The sequence below is a fragment of the Myotis daubentonii genome, chromosome 11, assembly GCF_963259705.1.
Source record: "Myotis daubentonii chromosome 11, mMyoDau2.1, whole genome shotgun sequence".
NCBI classification, from domain to species: Eukaryota; Metazoa; Chordata; class Mammalia; order Chiroptera; family Vespertilionidae; genus Myotis; species Myotis daubentonii.
Window position 1 is genome coordinate 76,366,142 of NC_081850.1, and position 24,098 is coordinate 76,390,239.

General features: G+C 56.5%; 3 protein-coding genes across 4 annotated transcripts; 2 read left to right on the forward strand and 1 right to left on the reverse strand.

Annotated features, from left to right (window-relative positions):
- The first annotated feature begins 1,912 nt into the window (after window positions 1–1,912).
- On the forward strand, window positions 1,913–7,964 carry CFAP157 (cilia and flagella associated protein 157). The gene is given in 9 exon segments (XM_059658121.1): window positions 1,913–2,073; window positions 3,512–3,783; window positions 4,453–4,606; window positions 5,408–5,675; window positions 6,257–6,387; window positions 6,608–6,770; window positions 7,123–7,269; window positions 7,397–7,615; window positions 7,899–7,964. Coding segments are annotated over 9 exon segments (1,581 nt in total).
- Window positions 7,914–9,664, reverse strand: PTRH1 (peptidyl-tRNA hydrolase 1 homolog). 2 transcript variants are annotated; one of them, XM_059658118.1, is made up of 5 exons: window positions 9,526–9,664; window positions 8,950–9,169; window positions 8,629–8,728; window positions 8,440–8,485; window positions 7,914–8,341 (listed from the first exon to the last, which is right to left on the reverse strand). In XM_059658118.1, exons 1-5 carry the CDS (start codon window positions 9,571–9,573, stop codon window positions 8,159–8,161), a joined length of 597 nt encoding a protein of 198 aa, XP_059514101.1. In that variant the 5' UTR covers window positions 9,574–9,664; the 3' UTR covers window positions 7,914–8,158. The 2 variants fall into 2 exon arrangements, with proteins under 2 accessions (XP_059514101.1, XP_059514102.1); XM_059658119.1 differs by having other exon boundaries at window positions 7,914–8,369.
- On the forward strand, window positions 9,660–24,092 carry TTC16 (tetratricopeptide repeat domain 16). Its single transcript, XM_059658120.1, has 14 exons — window positions 9,660–10,106; window positions 11,125–11,270; window positions 11,573–11,663; window positions 11,792–11,935; window positions 13,469–13,569; window positions 14,127–14,256; window positions 16,283–16,497; window positions 17,093–17,337; window positions 17,605–17,746; window positions 19,335–19,500; window positions 20,034–20,176; window positions 20,331–20,499; window positions 22,350–22,416; window positions 23,416–24,092. The coding sequence occupies exons 1-14, from the start codon at window positions 10,014–10,016 to the stop codon at window positions 24,090–24,092; spliced, it is 2,529 nt and encodes an 842-aa protein (XP_059514103.1). The 5' UTR covers window positions 9,660–10,013.
- The last annotated feature ends 6 nt before the right edge of the window (window positions 24,093–24,098 follow it).

Below are 24,098 nucleotides of genomic sequence, written 5' to 3' on the forward strand. Positions count from 1 at the left end.
AGATCACAAAGTCAGGGGGCCCTGGGCCCACCACCACCAGTCTCCAGTGTGGACACAGGTTAAGAAGCAGCAATGAGATGGTGTCACTGGGAAAGGTGATGAACAGAGACTCTCCAGGCAAACTCCGGAAAGGAGTATCCTTCAACCTGTAGCATTCCCTTCCCCACCCCCACCACCCTGAAGTCTGGCCGGAAAGTCCAGCTGGTCACCTGCTGTGTGACTGCAGCTGCTTTTGTAAACCTGGCCCTGACCCCCGGAGGAAGTACCGGCCCAAGAGCTGATACCTTCTGTGGGTCTAGGCAGCCCATCAGCCTGGGGGTTCAGAACTACCCCTGAGATGGGCCTCAGGTAAAAGGGCAGCAACCCGGGAGGCATGAGGAGGGAGAAGGCAGCTGGGGATTCAGGCACCATGGGGATCCTTTGCCTGGGCGGGGCTCTGTGGGGGAGCCTCCCACATCAGTGAGGCACCAATCTCCAGCTGGGGGGGATGGCCATGGCTTCAGGCTGGAGGGCCAGTCCCTCTCCTGGCCCCAAGTTTTGGGCACTGGGTCAGGCCTCTCTCCCCTCTGGGACCTGTATTGCCCTGTTTGCAGTCCAGGGCAGACAAACTCAAGCCCACCTTTAACCAACCACTGCTCCAACCTGCCTCATTGCCAAAAATAAACACCCACCTCCCTGTTTCTGAACCTCCCTATCCCCTGGCACCCACTGCAAGGATCCAGCCACTCAAACCAACCCCTAAGGCTGCAGTAATAGAGCTTCACCTTGTCTAGCCTTCAGACTTCCAGGAGGGACTATGTCACCTCTTGCTAAGTGCCAAGCCCTAGGACAACAGGGAGGAAGAGGACCTGCCCCTGTCTCAGGAGTGCCTGGGCCACAAGCACTGGGTGAATACCACAGGCCTACAGGCATGGTCTCCGGGAGAAGGGAGGAGATGGGGCATGAGGGGCCAGCCAGGGCATCAGCCAGCTGGACACCTACCGTGCCCTCTTCTCCCCCTCCCCCCAGTCCAGGATGCTGCCACCCAAGGCAAAGCGACAGAGTACACCTTTATTTGCCGGGGTCAGCGTGGGACAAAGGGGCACTTTCCCCGAGCCGGGTGGAAAACTGAGCCAGCCTCTGGACAGGGACGTCCTGGGACCCCGTATGGGAGCCTCCTATATGAAACATCTATTTCTTTTTAAAATATATATATATTTTTTAATTGATTTCAGAAAGGAAGGGAGAGGGAGAGATAGAAACATCAATGATGAGAAAGAATCATTAATCAGCTGCCTCCTGTGCCCCACACCGGAGATCGAGCCCACAACCCAGGCATCTGGCCCGACCGGAATCGAACCGTGACCTCCCGCTTCCTAGGTCGATGCTCACTAAAATACCTATCCTTACCGTACCGCCTCCCCACCTGCTTGGGTGAACCAAGAGGAGGATTCTGCTATGTAGCGGCATCACCAAAGAATTAAGCTGGTCTCAGGCCTCAGTGGAGGGGTTTCTTGGCCTGGGGCCTGGTGACCAGCTTCTGGTCCTGGGGAGCTCTGGGGCAGTTGTCCCCTCTGATCAGCACCAAGGGGCAGGGTCGTGACTTCGAGGGCTCAGAACCACTGTAATATTTCTACATCACTTATTGCCACCTGGGGGAGAAGGGGTCTCCCCAGAGCCCAAGAGTGCCCTGAGAGCCTGGCATCCTGGTCTGGAGACACCAGGGCCTAGGAAACCCCAACCTAGAGCCTCTATGGAGGTGCTGTCAGCCTTGGAGGTGGAGACCATTCGCCAGTGCCCGCCTTGCCCAAAATAGGGCAGGGCCCCTTTAAGCCTTGTTTCATTCCTTCAGTTTGTTGCTATGTATGAGACCAACTTCCTTGGCAACCACCTGGTCTTTAAAGGAGTCCTGAGGTCGCGGTGGCTACCAGCCATGGCTCCCAAAAAGAAGGCAAAGAAGGGGGCCAAGGAGCCCGAGGCCAAGAAGAAAGGTGCCAAGAAGGAGCCCAACGTGGCCATGGATATGGTTTTGGCCGAGGAGCTACGGGAGTTCTACCACATCCAGATCCGAGACCTGGAGGACAGGCTGGCCCGGTGGGTCAGAAGCTCCGCCCAGAGCTGGCCACTGCGCAGGCTCAGCTGGGGATGGGTGTGTGTGTGTGTGTGTGTGTGTGTGTGTGTGTGTGTGCGTGTGCGTGTGTGTAACTCTTCCAAGACATGTTCACCTGGCCATTTTTCTTATTTTCAAACCAATTTTCCTCCCAGTTAGGATGCACTGGCTCAGTCTCAGGGTCACCCTTAGAAGACCCTTTGGTGATGAGCAAGAACCCCACATGTTGCAGATAAGCTAACGTTGACTCCTTCATGTGTGCCAGGCGGGTCCTGTGCTGTGCTCACTGTGTCCCTGAAACAGAGCCAGCAGAGAGGTCTTCATGGCATCCCTATTGCACAGACGGAAGGTCTGAGGCTCAGGGAGGGGAAGTCACCTCGGGAGGCAGAGAGGGCAGAATGGGAGCTCTGGCCCCCTGACTTCCCTCCACCAGGCTGCTTCCTTGCTCCACAAAGCAGGTCATTCGGTTCTGCACCCTGCAGGGCCCTGTATGCAGTAGCCGTTCAAAAGATGTTGGTTGGGTAAATTATGAAGTAAAACATCTTTCCAAATAACTTCACCAATTATTCCCTAGGAAACCAATAGATCAATCATATGACATTCTTAAAAATTCACGAGCTTCCTTCAAGCTGAGACACTGGATCGAATGTCTTTGGGGGAAATGTGTTTGGGAGACAGTATTGGGTGCTTACTATTTGCTAAGCTCCTCTGCCAGGCCCCAAGAATATCATGGTGAAGGAGGTAAGAGGTCGGCCAGGTGGAGAAAACAGACACGTCAGGTCTTGACTGCCCAGTGAGACCAGGGCTAACCTACTAAAGGGCACCCCAGAGAGGGTCACAAATATGGCTCAGAGCCAAGAAGGCTCCAGTGAGGAGGTAGATAACTCGGTGGATGAAGGTAAGGAAGATAGCAGGTGCAAAGGCTAGGGAGGGCACAGAGCTGGTCGACTTGGGCAGTTAAGTGTTGTAGTTGAGCCTTGACTTTGAGGTCAGATTGACGTGAGTTCAAGTTCTGGTTTTGCCACTTACTAGGAGTTTATCCCTCTGAGCCTCCGTTTTCTCATCTGTCAAATGGGCATAATCATCATAGTACCCACTTCCTTATGGGCTGTTGTGAGGATTCAACAAATACACAGAGTACCTGCTATGTACCAGGCACAGTCCTAGGTGTTGGGGACACAGCTGTGAACACAAGAGAGAAAGGCTCTGCCCTCAGGGAACTTACATGCTAATGATGTGATGAAGGTAATGCACTGAGCAGACACTGGCTATGGTCATGAGTGCAGGTCAGGGGGAGATGAGGCCGGATTCTGACCATGAGGAACCTCAAATGCCCCTCTGTGAGAGGGTCTTGAGGAGGTTGGCCCAGTTGCAGGCCTGGCGTGCCCAGACCCCTGGAGCTCTGCCCCGCCCTCGCCTCAGGTACCAGCACAAGTGGGATGAGCTGGCCGTGCAGGAGAAGCTGTTCCGCCAGGAGTATGAGCAGCTGGCCAGCAATAAGAAGGAGATTGTGGCCTTCCTCAAGCGGACGCTCAACCAGCGGGTGGATGAGATCGCCGACCTCAACGAGCAGCTGCAAAGCCTGCAGCTGGCCAAGGAGATGGAGAAGGACGCCTTTGAAGCCCAGTTAGCCCAGGTGCGCCATGAGTTCCAGGAGACCAAGGACCAGCTCACCACGGAGAACATCATCATTGGTGAGGGGGCCTGGGTGCACCTGCCATGGAGAAGGGAATCCCAGACTCTGGCTCTGTGGGCTCAAGCCCTAGCTCTACCACTGTCTCTGCGGCCTTGGGCAAGCACTTCTCTCTGACCCTGCTTTCCCACCTGGGAAACGGGGATATGTCTACCTTGAATGATAGTGATGTGCTGCTTCCCACACATTCATTATCTCCCATCGTTAATGTCCCAGCAATCCTGTGAGGCAGGAAGTGCTGTCTCCCCATTTGTAGGGAAGGGAGCACCTTAAGAAGGTGAAGTGTCTTGGCCAAGGTCACCCAGGTGGCAGGGCTTGTTTTGAGGCTTAATGACAGCATGAATGCCTGGCCCAGAGAAGGTGTTCAAATGAGTGGTGGTTGTCACCATTGCCTTCATGAGACAGGAGTGGAGTGTCAAGGACAGCTTCTCAGAGGTGAAACCTGAACGAGTCTTGATAAGATTAGTGGAGGGGAAGAGAGAGCTTTCCAGACTAAAGCAATAAAGGTGGGCAGGACTGGGTGTAGGGGCAGGGGTCTGGCCCTCCTGGATCAGGAACCATAAGGCAGGCAAGAGGAAGTGGGGGGGGGGCATCACTCCAGGCCCTTGCTGCCCCTGGGACCTGCCCTCCCAGGCGGCCCCTCACCAGGCTGTGCCCTGGGAGGGGGCAGGGGGGAAGCTGGCAGCCCTGGAGGAGTTCCGGCAGCAGAAAGAGGATCTTTCGGAGAAGTTCACGTTGCTGGAGGACCAGCTGCAGAAGCAGGAGTACGAGTACAAGGACTACATGTACAACCTGGAGAAGAAGTCGGTGCTGGACAGGGACAGGTGGGCAGGCCGGGTGCGGGAGCTGGAAGGGACAGGTGGGCAGGCCGGGTGCGGGAGCTGGAAGGGACAGGTGGGCAGGCCGGGTGCGGGAGCTGCACAGGGACAGGTGGGCAGGCCGGGTGCGGGAGCCTTCATGGAGGGGGGAGGGGGAGGCCAGGCACAGCCCAGTCCTCAGACCTCTGTTTGCCTCACAGAATTCTGATTGGGGAGCCTGTGCTAGCTCATTGACTCCCCATCCTGAGCTCCCTGGGATCCCAGCAGGGTTATGGAGGGTGTGAGAAAGTAACCAAGCTCCCCAGCTGTTCCTCACACTGGCATTGGAGAATCCCTGAACTTCCTTTTGCCACGTTTTGTGACTTAAGTCATGTTTCTTTCATAGCTAATACACTGATTTGGTTCATAATTCAAGGTACAAAGGGTGCCATAGCAGGTTGGCTCAGTGGATAGAGCATCGGCCTGTCGACAGAAGGGTCCCAGGTTCGATTCCAGTTAAAGGCACATGCCTGGGTTGTGGGCTCAATTCCCAGTAGGGGGTGTGCAGGAGGCATCCGATCAGTGATTCTCTCTCCTCATTGATGTTTCTCTCTCTCCCTCTCCCTTCCTCTCTGAAATCAATAAATATATGTTTTTTAAAAGGTACAAAGGGTCTACAGTGAGAAGCCTCCTGCCCACCGCCCACCCCTCCTGGAGGGACGAGCAGAGAGGTGGCCCTAGGCACTCTGGGCACCTCCACATAGGAATGGGTGCCTGAGGTCTGTGCCCACTCTGCCTGACCCCTTCATTCCCACCCATCCCGAGTAGAGTGAAGAAGGAAATCATTCAGCGTGTGAACCAGGTGGCCACTGACTTCCACAAGATGGCCACGAGCCAGATGTGGGACACAACGAAGCAGGCCATCCTGGAGAACAACACTGTGACCCTGCAGCTGTCCCGGGTCTCCCAGCATGGCGTGCAGCTGCTGCGGGAGAACGACCAGCTCAAGAGCAACCAAGACAAGCTGTGCAAAGAGCTGGAGCTGCTGCAGAACGCCAAGCAGGCCATGGCCAAGCACAGCAGAAACCACCGTAAGGTGCGCCTGCCAGGCCCTCATCACAGGGTGTTTGGCACCTAAGCTGGAGGGAATCCTAGGGGCCCTGCCCTGAGGGCAAACACATGCTTGGCGGGGTGTACCTGGCCTGGAGCCAAGTCCTGAGGGAGCAGCTGTGAGGGGACCAGCCCTACTTGTGGGGGCTCTAGGGTGCTGGCCCCAGCTCATTTTTTTTTTCTTCTTAAATATATTTTTATTGATTTCAGAGGAAGAGAGATAGAAACAACAATGATGAGAATCATTGACTGGCTGCCTCCTGCATGCCCCCTACTGGGGATCGAGCCGTAACTCGGGCATGTGCCCTCGGCGGGAATCGAACCAGGGACCCTTCAGTCCGCAGGCCGATGCTCTATCCACTGAGCCAAACCGGCTAGGGCAGCTCATTTTTCTTTATTTGATTTAAAGCCCCTATAACTTGTTGAAGTGGAACCCACTCCCGGAGAGCTGGGGGCTCTGCTCAGCTGCTCTTCAGGGATGTGACCTCTCTGTGCAATGGGGCGAGCCCTGGCTGAACCTAGAGCTGGGGTGTGGGCTGGGGCATGGCCACCTGCTCGCACCCGCAGATCATCCTCATGCTGACGGAGAAGTGCCACAAGCAGCAGGAGGGCAGAGAGGAGGCTGATCAGCTGCGCTTCCTGCTGGGCGAACTGGAGCAGAAAGTCCTGCAGCTGCAGAAGGAGAAGGAGGCGCTGAGGTGGGGCCTGCGGTGGGCGGACAGTGGGAGTAGGCAGGAGCCCCTCTCCTATGGCCACATGACGCAGGCCAGTGACCTCCTCTCTCTAGAAGGGCCTGGAGGCTTCCTGTCAAACGGCCTGAGGCCCGGGGCTGGATGAGGGACCCTGTGGGCTAACGAGCAATGGCAGGGCCCAACACCCTGGAGTAGGGAGGTGGCTGACTCAGGGTCCCCCGGCCAGGAGCCAGAAAGTCCAGCTGAACCAGCAGCTGGCGCATCAGCACAGGGAGGCGAAGCGGCTGCAGCAGGAGCTGGCCAAAGAGCAGAAGATGCGGGCGAGCCTGGCGACGACCCTGACCCACACCACCAACTTCCTACAGAACATTCTGCAGGTGAACAAGTGGGTGAAAGGGGGGGGGTCGGCCCAGAGGTAACTGGGCCCGCGGAGAAAGCCAAGCCGGGGCCAGACGCCCCAACTTTTCCCTGAGAGACTCCTGGCAAGTCTGCCCTTTTCTGAGTCTGCAATTCAAAGATCCCTTCAAGGTCTTGAAGAAACTGGATGGAGTCCTTCTCTGAGGCCCTGGAAGGCCTTGGGGCCTCAGTCTTCCCATTTGGAGAATGGGTATCCCACCACAGCCAGGGAACACTTTTTAAAACAGGCACTGGGGTTGGAGTTTCCCAGAGGTGGGTGTTGGGGCCACTATGGGCCTGATCCCCATGGGCCACCCCCACTCCTACCAGCACCTGCAACCAGAGGAAGAGGACGGCAACTACGAGATAGTGTTCCAGTTGCACTGCAAGGAGATTCTGCGGCAGCTGCTGGCCATGCTCAGCTCAGGCGTGGTCCTAAGCCCCCCGATGATTGTGGGTCCCCACCAACAACATAGCCACCCAGACAGGTGAGTGACCTTGTGTGACCTCAGAAGCAGCAGCTATAGGACTTGCCAAGGGCTGTCTCAGAGACCCTGGGCCAGAATTTGGGCTCCCCAAAGCCTTTCTGAACCTCAGCCTCCTCATCTCTGAAATAGAGGTGATGACACCACCCCCTCCCCGCAGCCAGTCCAGCATCTCGCTACCTAAGACTGGGTCAATGCTCCAACGGCTGTCCGACCTCCAGACCTCCCAGCTGGCAGACCTGGGCCTGGTGCCTCGACAGGTCCGCATCTCACCCAACCCTGAGGACCTCAGGCTGCTCTCACACTTCACTCGGATGAGATCATTCCAGACACTCAGCAGCACTGAGGTGAGAGTGCCTGGGACCTCGATGACAGCCAGCCCTGGGTGCGATCATGGCTCAGTCACACTGCAGCTGTGTGGCCTTGGGGATGTGGCCAGACTTCTCTAAGCCTCCATTTCCCCATCTGTGAAATGGGCTGAAGGAAGGTGTGACAAGGTCTCAGTGGCCTAAGGCATGCCCACACAGCCCCTGGGCGGAGGGCTTGCTGGGTCCCTCCTCCACAGGCAGGAGGAGGGTAGGAACCCCCAGAGGAACTTCGGCTTCCAAGCAGGCATCTTTAATCTTACAGATCCAGACCTCGGAGTCTTCCAAAAAGATAAAAAAGCTTAGTCTTCCTGAAGTTTCCCTGTTTTCCAAGTAAGACACAGAGAGACGACCAACCCTCATCCCCAAAATAGACCAATCCAGCCACAGTCCCTTTTAATCCCAGGAAGCCTGGAGTAGTCCAGAGAAGAGTTCTATAAAAAGTGGATACCACAGGTTGGCGTGGCACCTCTGTGGGTGTGGCTGGGAATCTGGGCATGGCAGGTGAGCAGGCCGCTGTGGCCACTGGCGTCAGGTGCCTGACAAGGGCCCCTGGCTTCGCTCACGGATGTGGTCCAGGAGCAGGTCTGTGGCCCGCTCCAGCACTGGCAGCAGCAGTTCCTGCTCCGATGGGGAGAAGCAGCCCAGCACGTGTGCCTGCACGGCGTCAGGGTGCGTCGGGCGCCCGATGCCCACTCGCAGCCGTGGCATTGCCTGTGGAGGAGCGGAGGGGCCCAGGCAGCTTTGGTGAGGAGTGTTGGGCCCCATGCCCAGCCACCCGACACAGAGCAGGACCAAGGGGGCGGACTCACATTGGAGTTGAGGCAGCAAATGCAGGAACGAACTCCATTGTGGCCCCTTCAAGGGATAGGAGAGGGGCAGTCAGTGCTTCCCTGGGTCAGCCCCCTTCCCTCTCCCAGCTCGGCTGGGGTCAGCACCCCCACCCCACTCCAAATGGGAGGCCAACTTCCTGTCCCATCCCGACGGGCCCGGGACCTCACCTGGCGCTTCCGCCCAGCTTCAGAGCCAGTCTCCCCAGGGGCTTGTCCAGGTCGTCGTGCACCAGGTAGACCTCCTCGGCAGTCAGCCCCAACAGCTCCGCTTGGCACAGGGAAACGGTGGCCCCGTTACCGCTGATCTGCCCGGGGGCGTTTCCCAACTCCCACCTCCCGTGAGAGGCCACAATTTAAAGAAACTGAGGCTCCCACAGTCCCCGAGGCCAGGCGGCAACCGGAACTCTGGAGGGGAACCGTGGCCGCAGCCCCGAGTCCCCCCTGGCCCCTCCGCCCTCCAGGCCGGCTCCCCCGGTGCCCTCCACTCACCGGCCCGGGCCACGCTGCGCCCGTTGGCATTCATGAGCCGCCGCGGCCGAAGCAGGACCAGCTGGGCATCCCCGAGCGCGGCCAGGGCGAGGTCGGCGGCGCAGCGGCGGTCCCGGGCCCAGCTCTCCGCCACGCCCAGCCGCCGCGCCAGCTGCCCCAGCACCGCCAGCCCCACGCTGTGCCGCGTGCCGGGCAGCCTGGGGTTCCCCAGGCCGGCCACCTGCGGGCGGCACCAGGGACACTGAGGCCGACAGCTCCCGACCCCTCCGTCTCACAATGCCCCCTGGAACCCGAAGCAGGAGGAGGGTAACGCCGAGCAGGAGCGGAGCGGGGACGGGGCGCGAAGGGGGGGCCCGGAGACCCGGGAGCCTCCAGAAGGCTGGGCGGGCCGGACCGGCAGGGCGCGAGGCGCCGGGCGGAGTTCCTGGGAGTTTGGAGCCCGTCGGAGTAGAGGACCCATTTCTAGATTTAAAACAACAACAGAGGCAAAGAATCCGGGGACTCTGTCGGGGAGACAGTGGCAAAACTGGAGCTCGGTCCCGGGACCCCCTACGTCGCCCCCCTAACTCCACTCACCAGCCACCGCTTCCCCGGGGGCCGGGGTTCCAAAACGCACCCGCTCATGGCCCGACTCGGCAGCAGCCCGGCCCGGCAGAGGCCCGGCGGCGCGCGGCGCGCTCCCACCCCGAAACAGCCCCGCCCCTGACGTCACCACCCCGCGGCCAATCGTGGTCGCCACCTGCCGCCAGCGTCCAATAGGCGGGCCACGGGGTCGCCACGCTTCTGAGGGGCGGAAGGGGCGGGGCAGTGGCCGCTCCGGGGCGCCCCGGCGCCTCCCGCGGGCCGGCGTTACCGCGTCCCCCCGGGGGCGTGGCGGGCCTCGCAGAGCCCTTGTTTGGTCTCCGAATCGAAGCAGGGAGCTTGCTCTGCCCCCGCTGTGGTCCCGCCTCGCTGTCGTCTCAGCCGCCCCCGCTAATAAAAGTTTGTTGCCCTTTTTCTGGCTCCAACAGCCCTTGGAATCTGGAGGCGTGGCCAGAGGGGCGGAGCCTGTGGGCGTCGTGGAGATGGTGCCTAGCAACGTGGAGGGAGGGCATAGAGGGAGCCAACTCAGTTCCACAGGTCACCCAGGGAGGGACCTCATGACCGACCCCAAGCAGGTGCGGGAGAAGGCTACCGCCAGGGCAGGGGGTCGGGAGAGAAGTGACCAAGGCTGAGTTCGCAGGGAAGAGGACGGGAGAGGCAGGATCAGTTGTGCAGTTGAATAAAGTGCCAGGTCGCAGAGCGGGGAACAGGCGTTGGGACGTGTGGCCGGTGGAAGGTCCGAGGGGTAGCCGATGCTGGCGTCCTGGCCGCGATGGCATGGGCCCAGAGGGGAGGGCGAGAAAAAGGAGGGAACTAAGAGGTCGTGAGGAAGTGGGACAGACAGGACTTGAGGACTGATGATGGGACATAGGTCTCTGGCTTCAGAGAGGGTGGACTTCCCGAGGCGGCAGAGCTAGAGCAGAAGTCAGGTGCAGTGCTCAGTTGGTCCTGCTGGGCACGAGGATCACACAGGATATGCTAGGAGCTGCAGGCCGGCGGGGGTGCGGGGCGTGGGGGGGGGGGCCTGAGCTGGAGGCATTAGAGTTTTGGGTGTGGCTGGAGGTGAGTGCTGAGGGGTACCAGGAGGAGAGCTGAGGACAGTGTGAGTATGAGAATCCTAAACCCTGGCCTTGACCATAGGAAAGGGAGAGGCAGGACTGGAGAGAGAGGTTATGGTTCTCAACCTTCTGGCCCTTTAAATACAGTTCTTCATGTTGTGACCCAACCATAAAATTATTTTTGTTGCTACTTCATAACTGTAATATGAAGTTATACTTCTCTGCCTGTGCCCCTTGCCCCCCACAGCTACTGTTATGAATCGTAATGTAAATATCTGATATGCAGGATGGTCTTAGGCGACCCCTGTGAAAGGGTCGTTCGACCGCCAAAGGGGTCGCGACCCACAGGTTGAGAACCTCTGGGTTAGAACATCCCTCAGGGGAATGGGGCTGGGGTGCCACCAGACCAGGCTGTGCCTCCCACCAGGCCTCATTCCCACCGCTCCTCCTTCCTGTAAAATGCCGGATAAGCCTGGATAAGTGGAGTGGGGGTCATCCGCGAGGCCTGCTCCAGCTTGCTGTCCATTGGTTCTAGGATTCGCCAGAGCTAAAGCCATGGGCGACTCCACTCCCAAAGGAGACCATACAGCGCATCTTCGGGACCAGCCAGGCGTTCCAGAGCTTTGATGAAATAAGACCGACACTCTCTGAAATAACAGTTCCTCTCAAAGTCAGGGAGTAGTGAGTGACTATCTTGTCCCAAGGTCCCTGGTTTCTATTCTGCACAGTAATTGACATGCTGTGCAGCTTTGGGCCAGTTACTCTCCTGCCCTGGGCTCCAGTGAACTCAACTGTATAATAGGGCTCATCTGCCTCAGTGAGTCAAAGGCTGCTGCTGGCCTGGATGAGCTCCAAGAATCTCTGTCTACTCTTCTGTTCTCTCCACCCAAGTGCCTCCCACCCACTTGCACAGTCCCAGCTGTATGCCCTTGGGCCAGTCCAAGTCAGGGCCACCTCTCCGCCTGTGCCCCTTGCCCCCACAGCTACCACCGAGGCCACTGGTGCTTGGAGCGAGAAGACTGGGAGACAGCTGTGGTGTTCTTCTCCCGTGCCATCCACCTGGACCCCCAGCTGGTGAGGGGAGGGTTTTGGGGGGCCCACCCAGTCTGTAGCACACACTTCCCCCTCACTGTCATGCCTTCCAGGTCCCTGGTCTCAGGGCCACCAAGTCCCTGCTGGTAACTCAGTCCCCTCTCCCGCAGGTCGAGTTCTACGCCTTAAGAGCCGAAGCCTACATCCAGCTCTGCGACTACTCGTCGGCTGTCCAGAACCTGCGGAGGGCGCACTCCTTCCAGCCGGAGAACACCCAGTTCCTGAAGCGCCTCACCTTGGTGCTTTACCTGCAGGTGCTGGGGCCGCCCAGGCCCACGCCAGGCGCACACCTCACACCCAGGCCCCTGGGCCTCCCCCCAGCTCTGGGGGCTCTCCTTGCTCCTGGGACTAGTCCTCACTTCCCGGGGAGTTCCTTGGCCCTGTGTCTGTTCCCCACCTGCTGCCCCTCTCATGACCTCTCCCACCTCCCAAGTGGGCTTCCCGCTAGGGCTGGTCAAGTTTAGTAACGTCGTCCAATAGAACTTTCTGCAATAATGACAATGACCTGCTCGGCACTGTACAATCTGGTAGCCATTGGCCACGGGGAACTCTTGAGCCCTCGACGTGTGGCAATTGTGACTGAGAAACTAATTTTTAAGTTGTGTTTCTTTTCAATGAAATTCATATAGCCACATGAAGCTGGTGGCTATAGTACTGGACAGTACAGACGTAGAATCTAGAGACTCTAAGCACTTAAAAGGGAATACCAGCCCCATTTGCATTTTTAAAAAAAAAACACACACCAATATTAAACCATAAATACCAACAAAGTCTTATTTTTTTTCCATTTTGACAACTTCGATATCTTTTAAGCAGTTATTCAATTCTTGAAACAGCTGGGATATCCAAACCACATACTTAATCTGTCTGTTAGGGTCCCGAGTCCAGTACTAACACTTCCTGTGCCACCTTGGGGAAGTTACTTCACCTCTCTGAGCCTCTGTTCTTTCATCTGAAAGGGGGGTGCTCGTTAGTACCAGTGAGACTGTAAGTTCGGGTTCTTTTTTTTTTTTTTTTTAATATATTTTATTGATTTTTTTTTTAAAGAGAGGAAGGGAGAGAGATAGAGAGCTAGAAACATCGATGAGAGAGAAACATCGATCAGCTGCCTCCTGCACGTCTACTGGAGATGTGCCCGCAACCCAGGTACATGCCCTTGACCGGAATCGAACCTGGGACCTTTCAGTCCGCAGGCCGACGCTCTATCCACTGAGCCAAACCGGTTTCGGCAGTTCGGGTTCTTAACACAGGGCTCAGCACCTGGAGCCGTGGGCCAGGCTGGAGCCTGCTACTGTGGGCTCTGCTGTTCTGGCTCACCTCCCACGCTTTCTCTGTTTCTCTTTGTTCCTGTGTCTGTAGTGCTGGCTCTCTCCCTAGCTCTGTATCTCTTTCCATCTCTGTGTCTCTGACTCTTTTTTTTTTTTTATAAATTTTATTGATTTTTTACAGAGAGGAAGGGAGAGGGATAGAGAGTTAGAAACATCGATGAGAGAGAAACATCAATCAGCTGCCTCCTGCACACCTCCTACTGGGGATGTGCCCGCAACCAAGGTACCTGCCCTTGACCGGAATCCAACCTGGGACCTTTCAGTCCGCAGGCTGACGCTCTATCCACTGAGCCAAACCGGTTAGGGCTGTGTCTCTGACTCTTAAAGGCTCTCCAGATCTAGAGAGCTCTGAGCCTGTCTCTTGTCTCTCTTCTCTCCCACCCCAACGTTGCCCACCCCTCTCATGAGTGCTGCTGGGCTGGGGATGCACGCAGAAGGGACTGTCCCTCGTGTCCCCAGGGCCAGTGCCTGTTTGAACAGTGTGCTTTTGCGGATGCCCTGAATGTCTTCTCGCAAGCCTTCGAGCTCCAGCCTGAGAAACCCAGCTTCCGTTACCGATGGTGAGTGGCCCATTTGTGTCTCTGCCAGTCCTGGTTCTCCAGTAGTCCCTTCCTGGGCCCCTAGCACAGCGATTTGCAGCCGGTGTGCCGCAAGAATCTGAAACATGCAATACCTGAGTATTTAGTCAGGAGCACTGACCTCTTTCCCTTAGGTTATCAAATTTAAAAAATGACAACAGCCAACACAAAAATAGCCTTCCAGCCTGGCTGGCGTGGCTCAGTGGTTGAGTGTCAACCTATGAACCAGGAGGTCACGGTTGGATTCCAGGTCAGGGCACATGCCTGGGTTGCGGGCTTCATCCCCAGTATGGGGTGCAGGAGGCAGCCAATCAATAATTCTCTCTCCTCATTGATGTTTCTATCTCCCTCTCCCTTCCTCTCTGAAATAAAAAATAAAAATATATTAAAAATAAAATAATAGCCTTCCAGTGAGAACAAATCAAAATATATCATTTGGTGTGCTGCAGAGTTTTGGTCATTAGTTTATGTGTGCCATGAGCTGGAAAGGGTTGAAAATCGCTTCTCTGGTAGACAGCACCTCTGCCCTTTGCCCTCAGCATGGCCTGTCTCCTGGCCCTCAGACGATATCAGGACTGCCTCTCACTTGTCACCAAGGAGGTGGAGCATGACGCAACCAACGCTGACATCTACATCCTCCGAGCCAGGCTCTATAACTCCATGGGGAAGGTAAAATAGGGAGGGTGGGGAGGGGTGGCCCTTCCCCCAGCACATCCCAAGATTATAGGAGGCTGCCAGCAGCCAGCAGCCACATCCCCTCAGTGCAGAGAGGATATGGTCCTCCCTGGGCAGATGCCCAGTCAAGTACTGTACCATTGTTACTAAGCCCTGGCTCTGTGCCAGGCCTGGATTGGCCCCCGGAAACCACAAGAGACTTATGCCATCACCGCCATCACAGAACTCACAGCCCAGAGAGACATCCCTAAGCAGATAATTAGGTGAAGAATGACTTCGTGAGTCTATGAAACCATCAGAGATCCACTAGATAAAGAGGCCCTTCCTCCTTCCTTCCTTTCCTTATTTGTCTCAGGAACATTTTCTAAGCACCCCAGCTGCTGGACGCACAGGCTGGGCACAGGGACAGACAGTCGAGGGAACAACTTAGGGGCCAGGGAGACGAGTCACAAGGGAGGAGGGGAATTCAGGTATGTGAGGGTATCAAGCAGGGACTTGTGAACTCAGGACGACCTCGACTTCTTCCTGAGGACAGTAGGAGCCTCAAAAGGGTGTTCCTGGGGCAGTGGGCTTTGGAAAGATCCTTCTGGCTGCCAGAGGGAGTGTGGGCTGCAGGGGGCAAGTCAGGAGACCAGGGGCCTGGAGAAGAGGCTAGGTGCCATCCAGCAGAAGAGAAGGGGGCCAGGGGAAGGATGGGCAAGTAGGCAGCAGTTCCACCATCCTTGGAAGTCAGGACCAGAGACTGGGGGAGTGCAAGAGGGAAGGAAGGATCCAGAACAATGGCCGGTGTTCTGGCTTGGCCTGGTGCCTGGGAGCTGGGACACTCAGGAGGGGAAGGAAGGGGTGGGTGGGGCATCCTGGGGGGGGTGGGAAATGTGAGCCGCCCTGTACTGTGGCTTCTGTGATCAGCAGTGAGTCAGTGGGAGAGTCTCCTTCAAAGGCAGGAGACTAGCAATTATTGATGATGGTTGTTGACTGTTGGGATTTTAGCCGCTCCCATCACTTCAGCCCTTGCAATGCACATGCTAAGCACTTTACTCATTTTCATCTTTTTAAAAATTGATAGAGAGAGAGAGAGAGAGAGAGAGAGAGAGAGAGAGAGAGAGAGAGATTTGTTGTTCCACTTACTTGTGCATTCATTGGTTGTTTCTTGTATGTGCCCTGATTGGGGATCAAACCCACAAGCTTGGCGTATCAGGACTATGCCCTGACCAACTGATCTACCCCGCCAGTACCTACTCGTGTTTATCTTAAAGGCTCACAATAACTGTTTCAGTAGATGCAACCCCCCTTGTCCTCTTTTTACAGGTGAAGATACAGGTCCAGAGGGGCTGGGTGACTTGCTCAGGGTCACACAGCCAGTTCTCAGTAGCTATGCCCTTGAACCCAAGTCGGCCTACTTGGAAGTCCTTCCCCTAGCCTTTCCCATCTTTCCCCTCTCAACTTCCTGGTGTCCACTGTTTGCTCTGCTCACCCTTCCACCAATTACCTATAGGACATGGGGTGCCTCCCCAAACTGTGACTGACTGACAGACATGCTCATCCGGTAGAAGGTATTTGCCTGGGAATGTTTTCTGCTCATGCCCAGGCCTGAATCTGTTCTTGGCCAGAGCTATGTTGGGCTTCAAGGTCAAGGGAGCCAGGGAGGAAAGGATAAGAAGGCACAAGCGTCACAATCAGGAGGCCACACCCTCCTCCCACCTCAAGTGAGTTTCACAGAAGTCCTCCAAGGAGGCCGTCCTCCAAATCCCCTTCCATGGCAGAAACCAGCAAGGGCGACCCTCGCTCACCTGAGGTCACATCTGGAGGGGCCAGTAGGGATGAGATTTTCCCACAAGGTTCCCTGCCTCCTTCAAGAGGCAGAACAGATGGAACAGCAAAGCGGGGGCACTGAGGATGGGTGGCATGGTGCCAGCCTACCCTGAGAAAGGCCCCTATAGCCAGGAAGTTGGCCTCCCCCCACTGGACAGGGTAAGGCTCAGCTTGGCTGTGCCCCTGATGCTACCCCTGGTCCCTGCAGCCCCACCTCTGCTATCAAGACCTGCACAGCGCCTTGGTATTGGATCCCAAGCACACACAGGCAAAGGTGCTGCTCAAGACGATGGTAGAGCAGTCCCAGAAGTCATACCGAGATGCCAGGATCCTAGCCGTGCAGGGCAAGCTGCAGCATGCAGTGCAGTGTGTGAACTCTGCCATCGATAACAACCCTCTGGACCCCAGCTTCTTCCTCTTCAGGTACTGGGTGGGGAGGTGCCAGGATAAGGTCCAACTGTGGGTCCCAGGAGAGCTCTTGAATCTATGTAGGCCTCAGTTCCGCATCTGATATTAATCTTTCCCTCCTCCCCATTGGGATCAAGGCAGCATGGGAGGTGGTCTCCGCAGGCAGCAGCCTCAGTTAAGCAGGAATCCTGGACCCCCAGGCCTGTGGAGCAGGTCATGCTGGGAGAATCAGCCTGGCTCAGTGGACAAGGCTTGGGTGTGAATCTGACCCCAACACGGACTCACCACAGGATTCAGGACCATTTAACTTCCTTGAGCCCGGGCCTTCCCACATGAGCAGTGGAGGTGAAACACCTGTGCATGGTCTGCCTGTGCATAGAGGCTGACGTGCCCTTGGCTCCCAAAAAGAGAGAGGGAAGCTGCCTTTGAGAAAAAACGACTAGTGACTAGCAGGTTACCCGAGTAGCAATCCATGACCCATAGGCCAAACCTCCTGAGGGTTGGGGGAGCCGCCCCCACCACCTCCAGGGGGCAAAAGGCCCAGAGCAGCAGCGGCTTGCCCAGCCACCCGTCCGCGCCCTTCCCCGGCCCTCATGTCCCCTCCCCGCAGGGGCACCATGTACCGCCGGCTCCGGGATTTTGATGGGGCGGTGGAGGACTTCCTGAAGGCGCTGGACATGATGAGCGAGCACCAGGAGGACATGGTGCGGCAGGCGCAGCGCCAGCTCCTGCTGGCCTACAACGACTTCGCCCTGCACTGCTACATGCAGGGCGCCTACCAGGAGGGCGTGCTGCTGCTCAACAAGGTCCTCAAGGACGAGCAGCGGGAGAAAGGCCTCTACATCAACCGCGGCGGTGAGGGGGGCAGCGGGTGGGCGCCTGAGGCTCCCGGGGAGGGAGGGAGGGAGGGAGGGGGAAGGGAAAGAGGAAACGGTTAAGAGTGTCAGTGTCCCACGGACACACGTGGGGAAACACTGCCTTCAAGAACCTGGCTACAGCCTAGGGCCTGCTCAGAAACCAGGCAGCTGGGAGAGGTGGACCAGCCCCCAGTTTCAGGCCCCGCCCTCTGGGGGGTGGAGAAGGCTGAGCTAGGCTCCTGGACACTGGGGTGGGGGGCCCCAGATTGCTTCTTCCAGTTGGGCTACCTGAACTTTGCTGAGGCGGACTACCAGGAGGCGCTGGCGCTGAGCCCGTCGGACGAGGGCGCCAACCTGCGCATGAGCCTGCTGCAGGAGAAGATGGGCTGCTGCGAGCACAGGAGCAGGTGCGCCGGGCTGGGGGCGGGGCCGCGGCGGGGCGGGGCGGGGTCAGGTGCTGGGGGCGGGGCCAGGGGCCGGAAGCCGCCAGCTGGGATCCTCGGGTCAAAAAGTTCTCCCAGTGATGTCCCCTAAATATAGGTTTTAATGTCCACGTTTTTGCAAAAAATCCCTCACTGTTTTCTAAATATTATGGTAATTGTGCTTTTTATAAAAAACTTAAGGGTTTGATGATTTATAACTCAGAACATGGAAGTTCCTTATAATATCTACCTCCCAATGCCTCCCCACCCCCATAAGTTTGGTCAAGATTCCTCCAGATCGTTTCCTATGCATGCATTAACAGTTATGATCATTTTACAGAAGTGTTTTCATGCTAAATTGTGCTTTTTCACTTCCCATGGCATTACGATGGGACATCTCATTCTCTTGCTCTGCTTGCCTAGGGCTCCATTCTGTGAAGGAACCATAGAGGATCGCCTTTTATTCATTTAGCTACTACACTGCTGCTGAACATTTAGGCTGCTTTCAGGTTTTTTTACTATAAATAATGCAGTAATGAGCACCACACATATGTTTTCATGCACTCATACCAGGAACACTATAGTTAGATTGCTGGAAGTTAAATTGTCCGATAAAAGAGTGTGAAAATTTAGCATTTTAAATAATGTCCAAATGTTCTCCAAAAACAGTGAACTAATATAAACTTTTCTCCCAGGAAAAGAGTCTTGGTTTCCCAGACCTCCCTAGTGTGAGGTAGTAAGACTATTTTTCAACTCTGCTAACCTAATAGGCAAAAAAACAACAAACTCTTTTGCACTTGATCTTGCATGTTTAAGTCGCTAGCGCAGTTGTGCAGCATCTTCTATGTGTTTATTGGTCGTTATGGCCTGCCCAAATCTTTTGCCCATTTACCTACTAAATTGCTCATTTAAAATTTTTTTTGTTAAAGGGTTCTTTGTGCCAATAAATTAATTTAAAAAAAACATTAAAAAGAGTTTTTGTGTAGGTTAGGAAAATTAGCTTATCATCTGCCTTATGTAGCAAAATATATATGCTATTTATTGCTTTCCTTTGTGGTGGTCGTGGCATGTGTGTGTGTGTGTGTGCACGCTTAATTTATTGATTTGAGAGAGACAGTGATTTGTTGTCCCACTCATTTATGCATTCATTGGTTGATTCTTGTATGTGCCCGGATCAGGGATTGAACCAGCAATCTTGACATAGCAAGACGATGCGCTAACCAACTGAGCTACCCAGCCAGGGCTTCTTTGTGGTGTTTTTGCTACTCAGTAACTTAGGATTTAATCACAGTCAAATTAATTTTTTTTACTTTTAGCTGCTGGGTGTATGACATTCTCAGAAAGGACTTCCATAATCTAAGATAAAAAGAGTGTCTACTTATGTTGGGGTTGTATACTAGCATTTGAGTGTTGGGTTCATCAAGAGCGTAGCCGGTAGAAGGAGAGTGGTGGGGCATGGTGGCGGGGAGCAGATACCAGCCTGGTTTTCCCCACACTCCTCCGTGGGGCCGGAAGCTGCTATTTCCCACCCAGGTGGCTTCACTCACTGCAGCCTGTGGCCGCTGTTTTGTAGACAATTCCAGAAGGCAGAGAGCCATTTCACACTGGCCATCCAGCACAATCCCCAGATGGCTCAGTACTACCTGCACCGTGCCAGAAGCCGGCAGTTCATACAGAACATTTTTGGGGCCCGCCAGGACGTTGCAACTGCCCTGATCCTTGACCCTAAGCAACCGAAGGTGGGTTCCTCCTGGTGGCCTGGAGGGCGTCTGCAGAGTCAATACTCCTGGCCTCCTAACGATTCTCCCTGCCCTGAAAAGAAATGTGGTTTCCTAGCAACTCTTATAAGCTGCTAATGCCAGAGCATTTACTGTGTGCCAGGCACTGTTCTAACCTCTCCAGCTCGCATCACTCTAACCCTCTTCAGCCCCTAGGAGACAGGTAACGTTATCACCCGCCAATTTATAGACCAAGAGGGTAAGGCTCAGAGAAGCCAGTCCTCTTGTCCTAGGTCACACAGCTTAGAGCTTAGACCCTGATCTGTCTGGCTCCAGAGCCCTCGGCTAGACGCACCCTGTCAGTGTTTCCTCTCTGAATAGTTCCTTTTTCATGGTCTCCTCACAGTTCTGGGGCAAAACAGCCCTTTAAAGACAACAATTTGTAAATTCTCCCCTCTTCAGCCCAGCAAAGGGACTTTGCAAGGGCAGGGCAGCATCATACCACCGGCCCCTGCCCTGGCCCACACCTCACTCTGGTCACCCCTTTCCTGCAGCTGCTCTCGCTGATAACCCACCTCTTCCCGGGCATGTCAGCGAAGGAGGTGCTTGGCAGCCAGGTGGGCCTCCTGGCCAAGATGCAGCTGAGTCGGGTGGTAGAGAGCAGGGGGAAGGATAACGTCTCTCAAGGCATCATGAGGTAAGCTCCTCGAGCAGGAGCCACAGGCCAGGAGTGGGATGGCTGGGCTCAAGGCTCCTCTGGCCCTGGCTGCCTCCTCAAGCCATGTCCAGTCCCGGGGATGGTGGGTGGGGCAGGGAGACTTACCCCGTGCTCTGGGGCCCTGGCTGGGCAGGCAGCTCTATAAGCAAGAACTGGAGCGCCAGAAGGCCCGGGCCCTGCAGCTTTCGTGGAAGGAGGAACGGGTTTTGCGGGAGACCAAACCTCAGAGGCTGGACTCCACGTCCCCGATCCTGCAGGAAGAGCCAGAACACGCAGAAGAGGCCGTGGACGCCAAGAAGGAGGTGAGTAAGCCAGCAAGCAGGACCTGGAGCCCTGGAGGTCTGGTGAAGTGCACCGCAGGCCCGGCTCTGCCCCACTCAGCTGTGTCACTGGGGCTGGGGACTTGCTGCTGTGAGATGCGGGTGGTACCAGTCAGGGGACCCCCGGAGGGAGTGCACAGGAGGACATGGGCCCCTCACAGGGAGGCCTCCTCAAACCTTGCCCACACTCACCTTCCTGCATGCTGATGTGTGCACCGGCCACTCAGGCCAGAGTTTTCTTAATTCTCCGATTCCTTTCTAAAAACTTGTACTGAGCCTGGCTGGCATGGCTCGGTGGTTGAGTGTTGAACCAGGAAGTCATGGTTCGATTCCTGGTCAGGGCACATGCCTGCATTGCAGGCTCGATCCCCAGCGTGGGGCATGCAGGAGGCAGCTGATCAATGATTCTTTCTCATCATTGATGTTTCTATCTCCCTTTCCCTTCCTCTCTGAAATACATATATTAAACTTGTATTGAGTGTAACATAGAAAAGGGTTCAAATCATAAAGGAACTGTTTGATGAATTTTCACAAACTGAATGCACCCATGGCATCATTACCCAGATCAAGAAAGAACACTCCCAGCTCCCCAGAAGTCCCAGGAGCCCCCTTCAAGGCCCCTCCCTCAGCCCAGCCCACCCCAGGCTGTCTGGATCGCTCACACCCCTCACACGGAAGATGAGCCTAGTGTTCAGGGACAGATCCGTGCACCCTCCGGTCCCTGCTCCCTTCACTGAACCGCACCGGTGAGATGCACCGGGCCGATGCTCACTCTCACTGCCACGGCGAGGCCCATCTACCCCACAATGTACCTACCCCCCGACTGCTGTTGGACAGCACGGCAATAGCGTCCCCAGGAAACCCCACACGGGGAAGTGAATGGGCTCCCTGAATCCCTTCCCATAAATGGAAAAGGCCAGCTCGCCCTTCTTCCAGGTCCCATTAGGATACAAAATACAAAACGTTGGTCCCCGTGACCCTGGAGTCGCTGTGGGCTCCCTCCCTCGGAGCTGTGAGCTGGCGCCTGTACGTTAGTGCTGTTCGTGCTCCGTACCCTGCCCAGCCCCCCGACCGCAGCTTCTCTCGGCGGATGCCCTGGGCAGGCTGCTTGGGTGCTCAGGGCCTGTTTCCTAGTCAGTGAAATGGTATTAGTGGCAGTGTCCTCCCAGGTGTGTGGGGGGAGGAAGTGGGATATGACATGCAAAGCAGGCGAAGCTCCTCAGTCCCTCACTGGCCACTGCCCAGGGTACCGCACCTGGCAGTTTACAGACGCCTGTGGCATACCTGAACTAATTTACATGTTGCAGATGGGGAAACTGAGGCCCACGCAACCTCTTTTTTTATTGTTGTTGTTAATCCTCACCTGAGGATATTTTTTTGCATTGATTTTTAGAGAGTGGGAGGGAAGGGGAGAGACAGAGAGAGAGAAACATCAATATGAGAGAAACACATCAAGTGGTTGCCTCCCGCACATGCCCCGAGGGCCTGGGATGGAGCCTGCAACCTAGGTACATGCCCTTGACTGGAATTGAACCCAAGACCCTTTAGTCCACAGACTGACACTCAAACCACTGAGCAAAACCAGCCAGGGCCCATGCAGCCTCTTGAACACTGCCTTGCTCACAGCAGCAAGCCTCTCTAGGCTGGCCACTCCCCCTCCTGTCCAATCTTAGCCTCTGCATGTCCCTACCCAGCCCTAACCTGGGACCTCTGAGCAGCTCCCAGCTTAAGGGAACAGTCACTGAAGGCCCCAATGCCTGCTGGCCTTCCGGAGCTCAGCCGCTGGCCGGGGTGTCCTGCAGCCCCACTGCCTAGCTCGTCTCTTGCCCTAGGAGAAGCCGGAGAAGTCCCTGTCCGACAGCTACCCCGACCAGACCTCGTCAGTCTCCATGTTGGGCTGTAAGTCCCTGGTGTCCCTTCTAGTCCTGAGTGAGCCAGAGCAGCAGAGTGAGCCAAGGTCCGGGTCAGAGACTCCCTGGCCTGGGTGAGAATGTGGGCCCTGCTGCCTACAGCTGTGCGGCCAAAGCAGGAGTATAATCCCAACTTTGCAGGGGGCATGCTGAGCCCTCGGGGAGGCGATGCCCGCACAGGCCTGGGAGTGGCGTTGACTATGGGCACTTCACAGCTGCTGCCTGCTCCAGCCTCACGCCCCCTCAGGCCCTTTCTCTCTCTGCCCTCTTGCCTCTCTCTAAAATAAGCTCACATGTGCATGTCCAAAGGGCTTTCACCCCCGATTCTGCCGAGCACCGGCATGGAGGGGACAAGATTCAAACACCCAGGAATGCCACTCCTAACAGAGTCCTGAGGGCAGGTGTGAGCAGTCCGGGGTCGGGATAGAAATGGCGGCGGCCAGCCCTGGCCTTCCATTCAGTGCAGCTCAACAAGCCCTCGAGTCCCAGGGCTGGGCTTGGCCACACACTGGTCACAGGCATGAACAGCCCAGTCCCGCCCCGGGAGCTCTTGGTCCTGAAGGGAAGAAGGCGTGCAGACAGACAGATAACCAGGACAGTGTAGATGTGCACTGGAGGGCTGTGGGTGCACTTAGCCGCCTTTGGGGGACCAGTGGGGACTTCCAGGACCTGAAGGAGGGTAGGGGAGGGTGGGGCAGGGCGAACTACAGGCTGTTGGTTGTGGCTGGAATGCAGAGGACAAGGAGCAGCCAGCACCATGGAAGCCAGAGATAGGCAAGTAGGACCCTCAGTATCTCCCCCTTATCTTACAGCCCTGGCCCACCTTCAGAGCGCAGGTTGCTGAGTAGGGCTGGGCTGGGCTGGCAGGCCTTGCCCTTGGCCATGCAAGGCCTCTGGGATACAGGCAAGGGGGAGGCCTAGGAGCCTCCTTTTCCTGGAACTGCCTAGGAAGGTGGCCTGATGGGTGCTCTTGGCATGCTCTTCCCAGTCAGGACCCTGTCTGTCTCTGAAACGGAGACGTCCACTACCTGTCAGGAATACAGGAGCACCTCGGCCACCCCTGTGCCCCTCACCTCTGATTCCTCGCTGCTGAGGACGCAATCCTCAGACCTGGGAAAAGACAGGGAAGACTCAAGCCTGAACCTCAGCCCCACGGACAGGGGCCAGAGCCAGCTGTTCAGCAAGACCGAGGTCACGAGGAGCCAGAGCCAGAAGCCCACCAAGACCGAGGCCACCCAGGGCCCAAGGCGGAGGCTCAGAAAGACCGAGGCCACCCAGGGCCCAAGGCAGAGGCCCACCAAGACCGAGGCCACCCAGGGCCCAAGGCGGAGGCTCACCAAGACCGAGGCCACCGAGGGCCCAAGGCGGAGGCTCAGAAAGACCAAGGTGGTTCACAGGCGGAGCCCCATCAAGGCTGAGGGCACCCGGGGCCGGACCCGGGGACTGCTCCGAAGTTCCAGCAAGACCAAGAATGATGATGACCCAAGCTGGAGCCCCAGCAACACGGAGGACACCCAGGGCGAGGGCCAGTGGCTCGTCATGGCCAAGGTGCTTGAGAACTGGAACCAGAGCCCAAGCCCAGAATCCAGCAAGACTGATGTCATCCAGGACCGGAGCCAGAACCCCAGCCTTGGCAGTGTCACTGCTCTCCGAAGGGGCCACTGAGCCCCT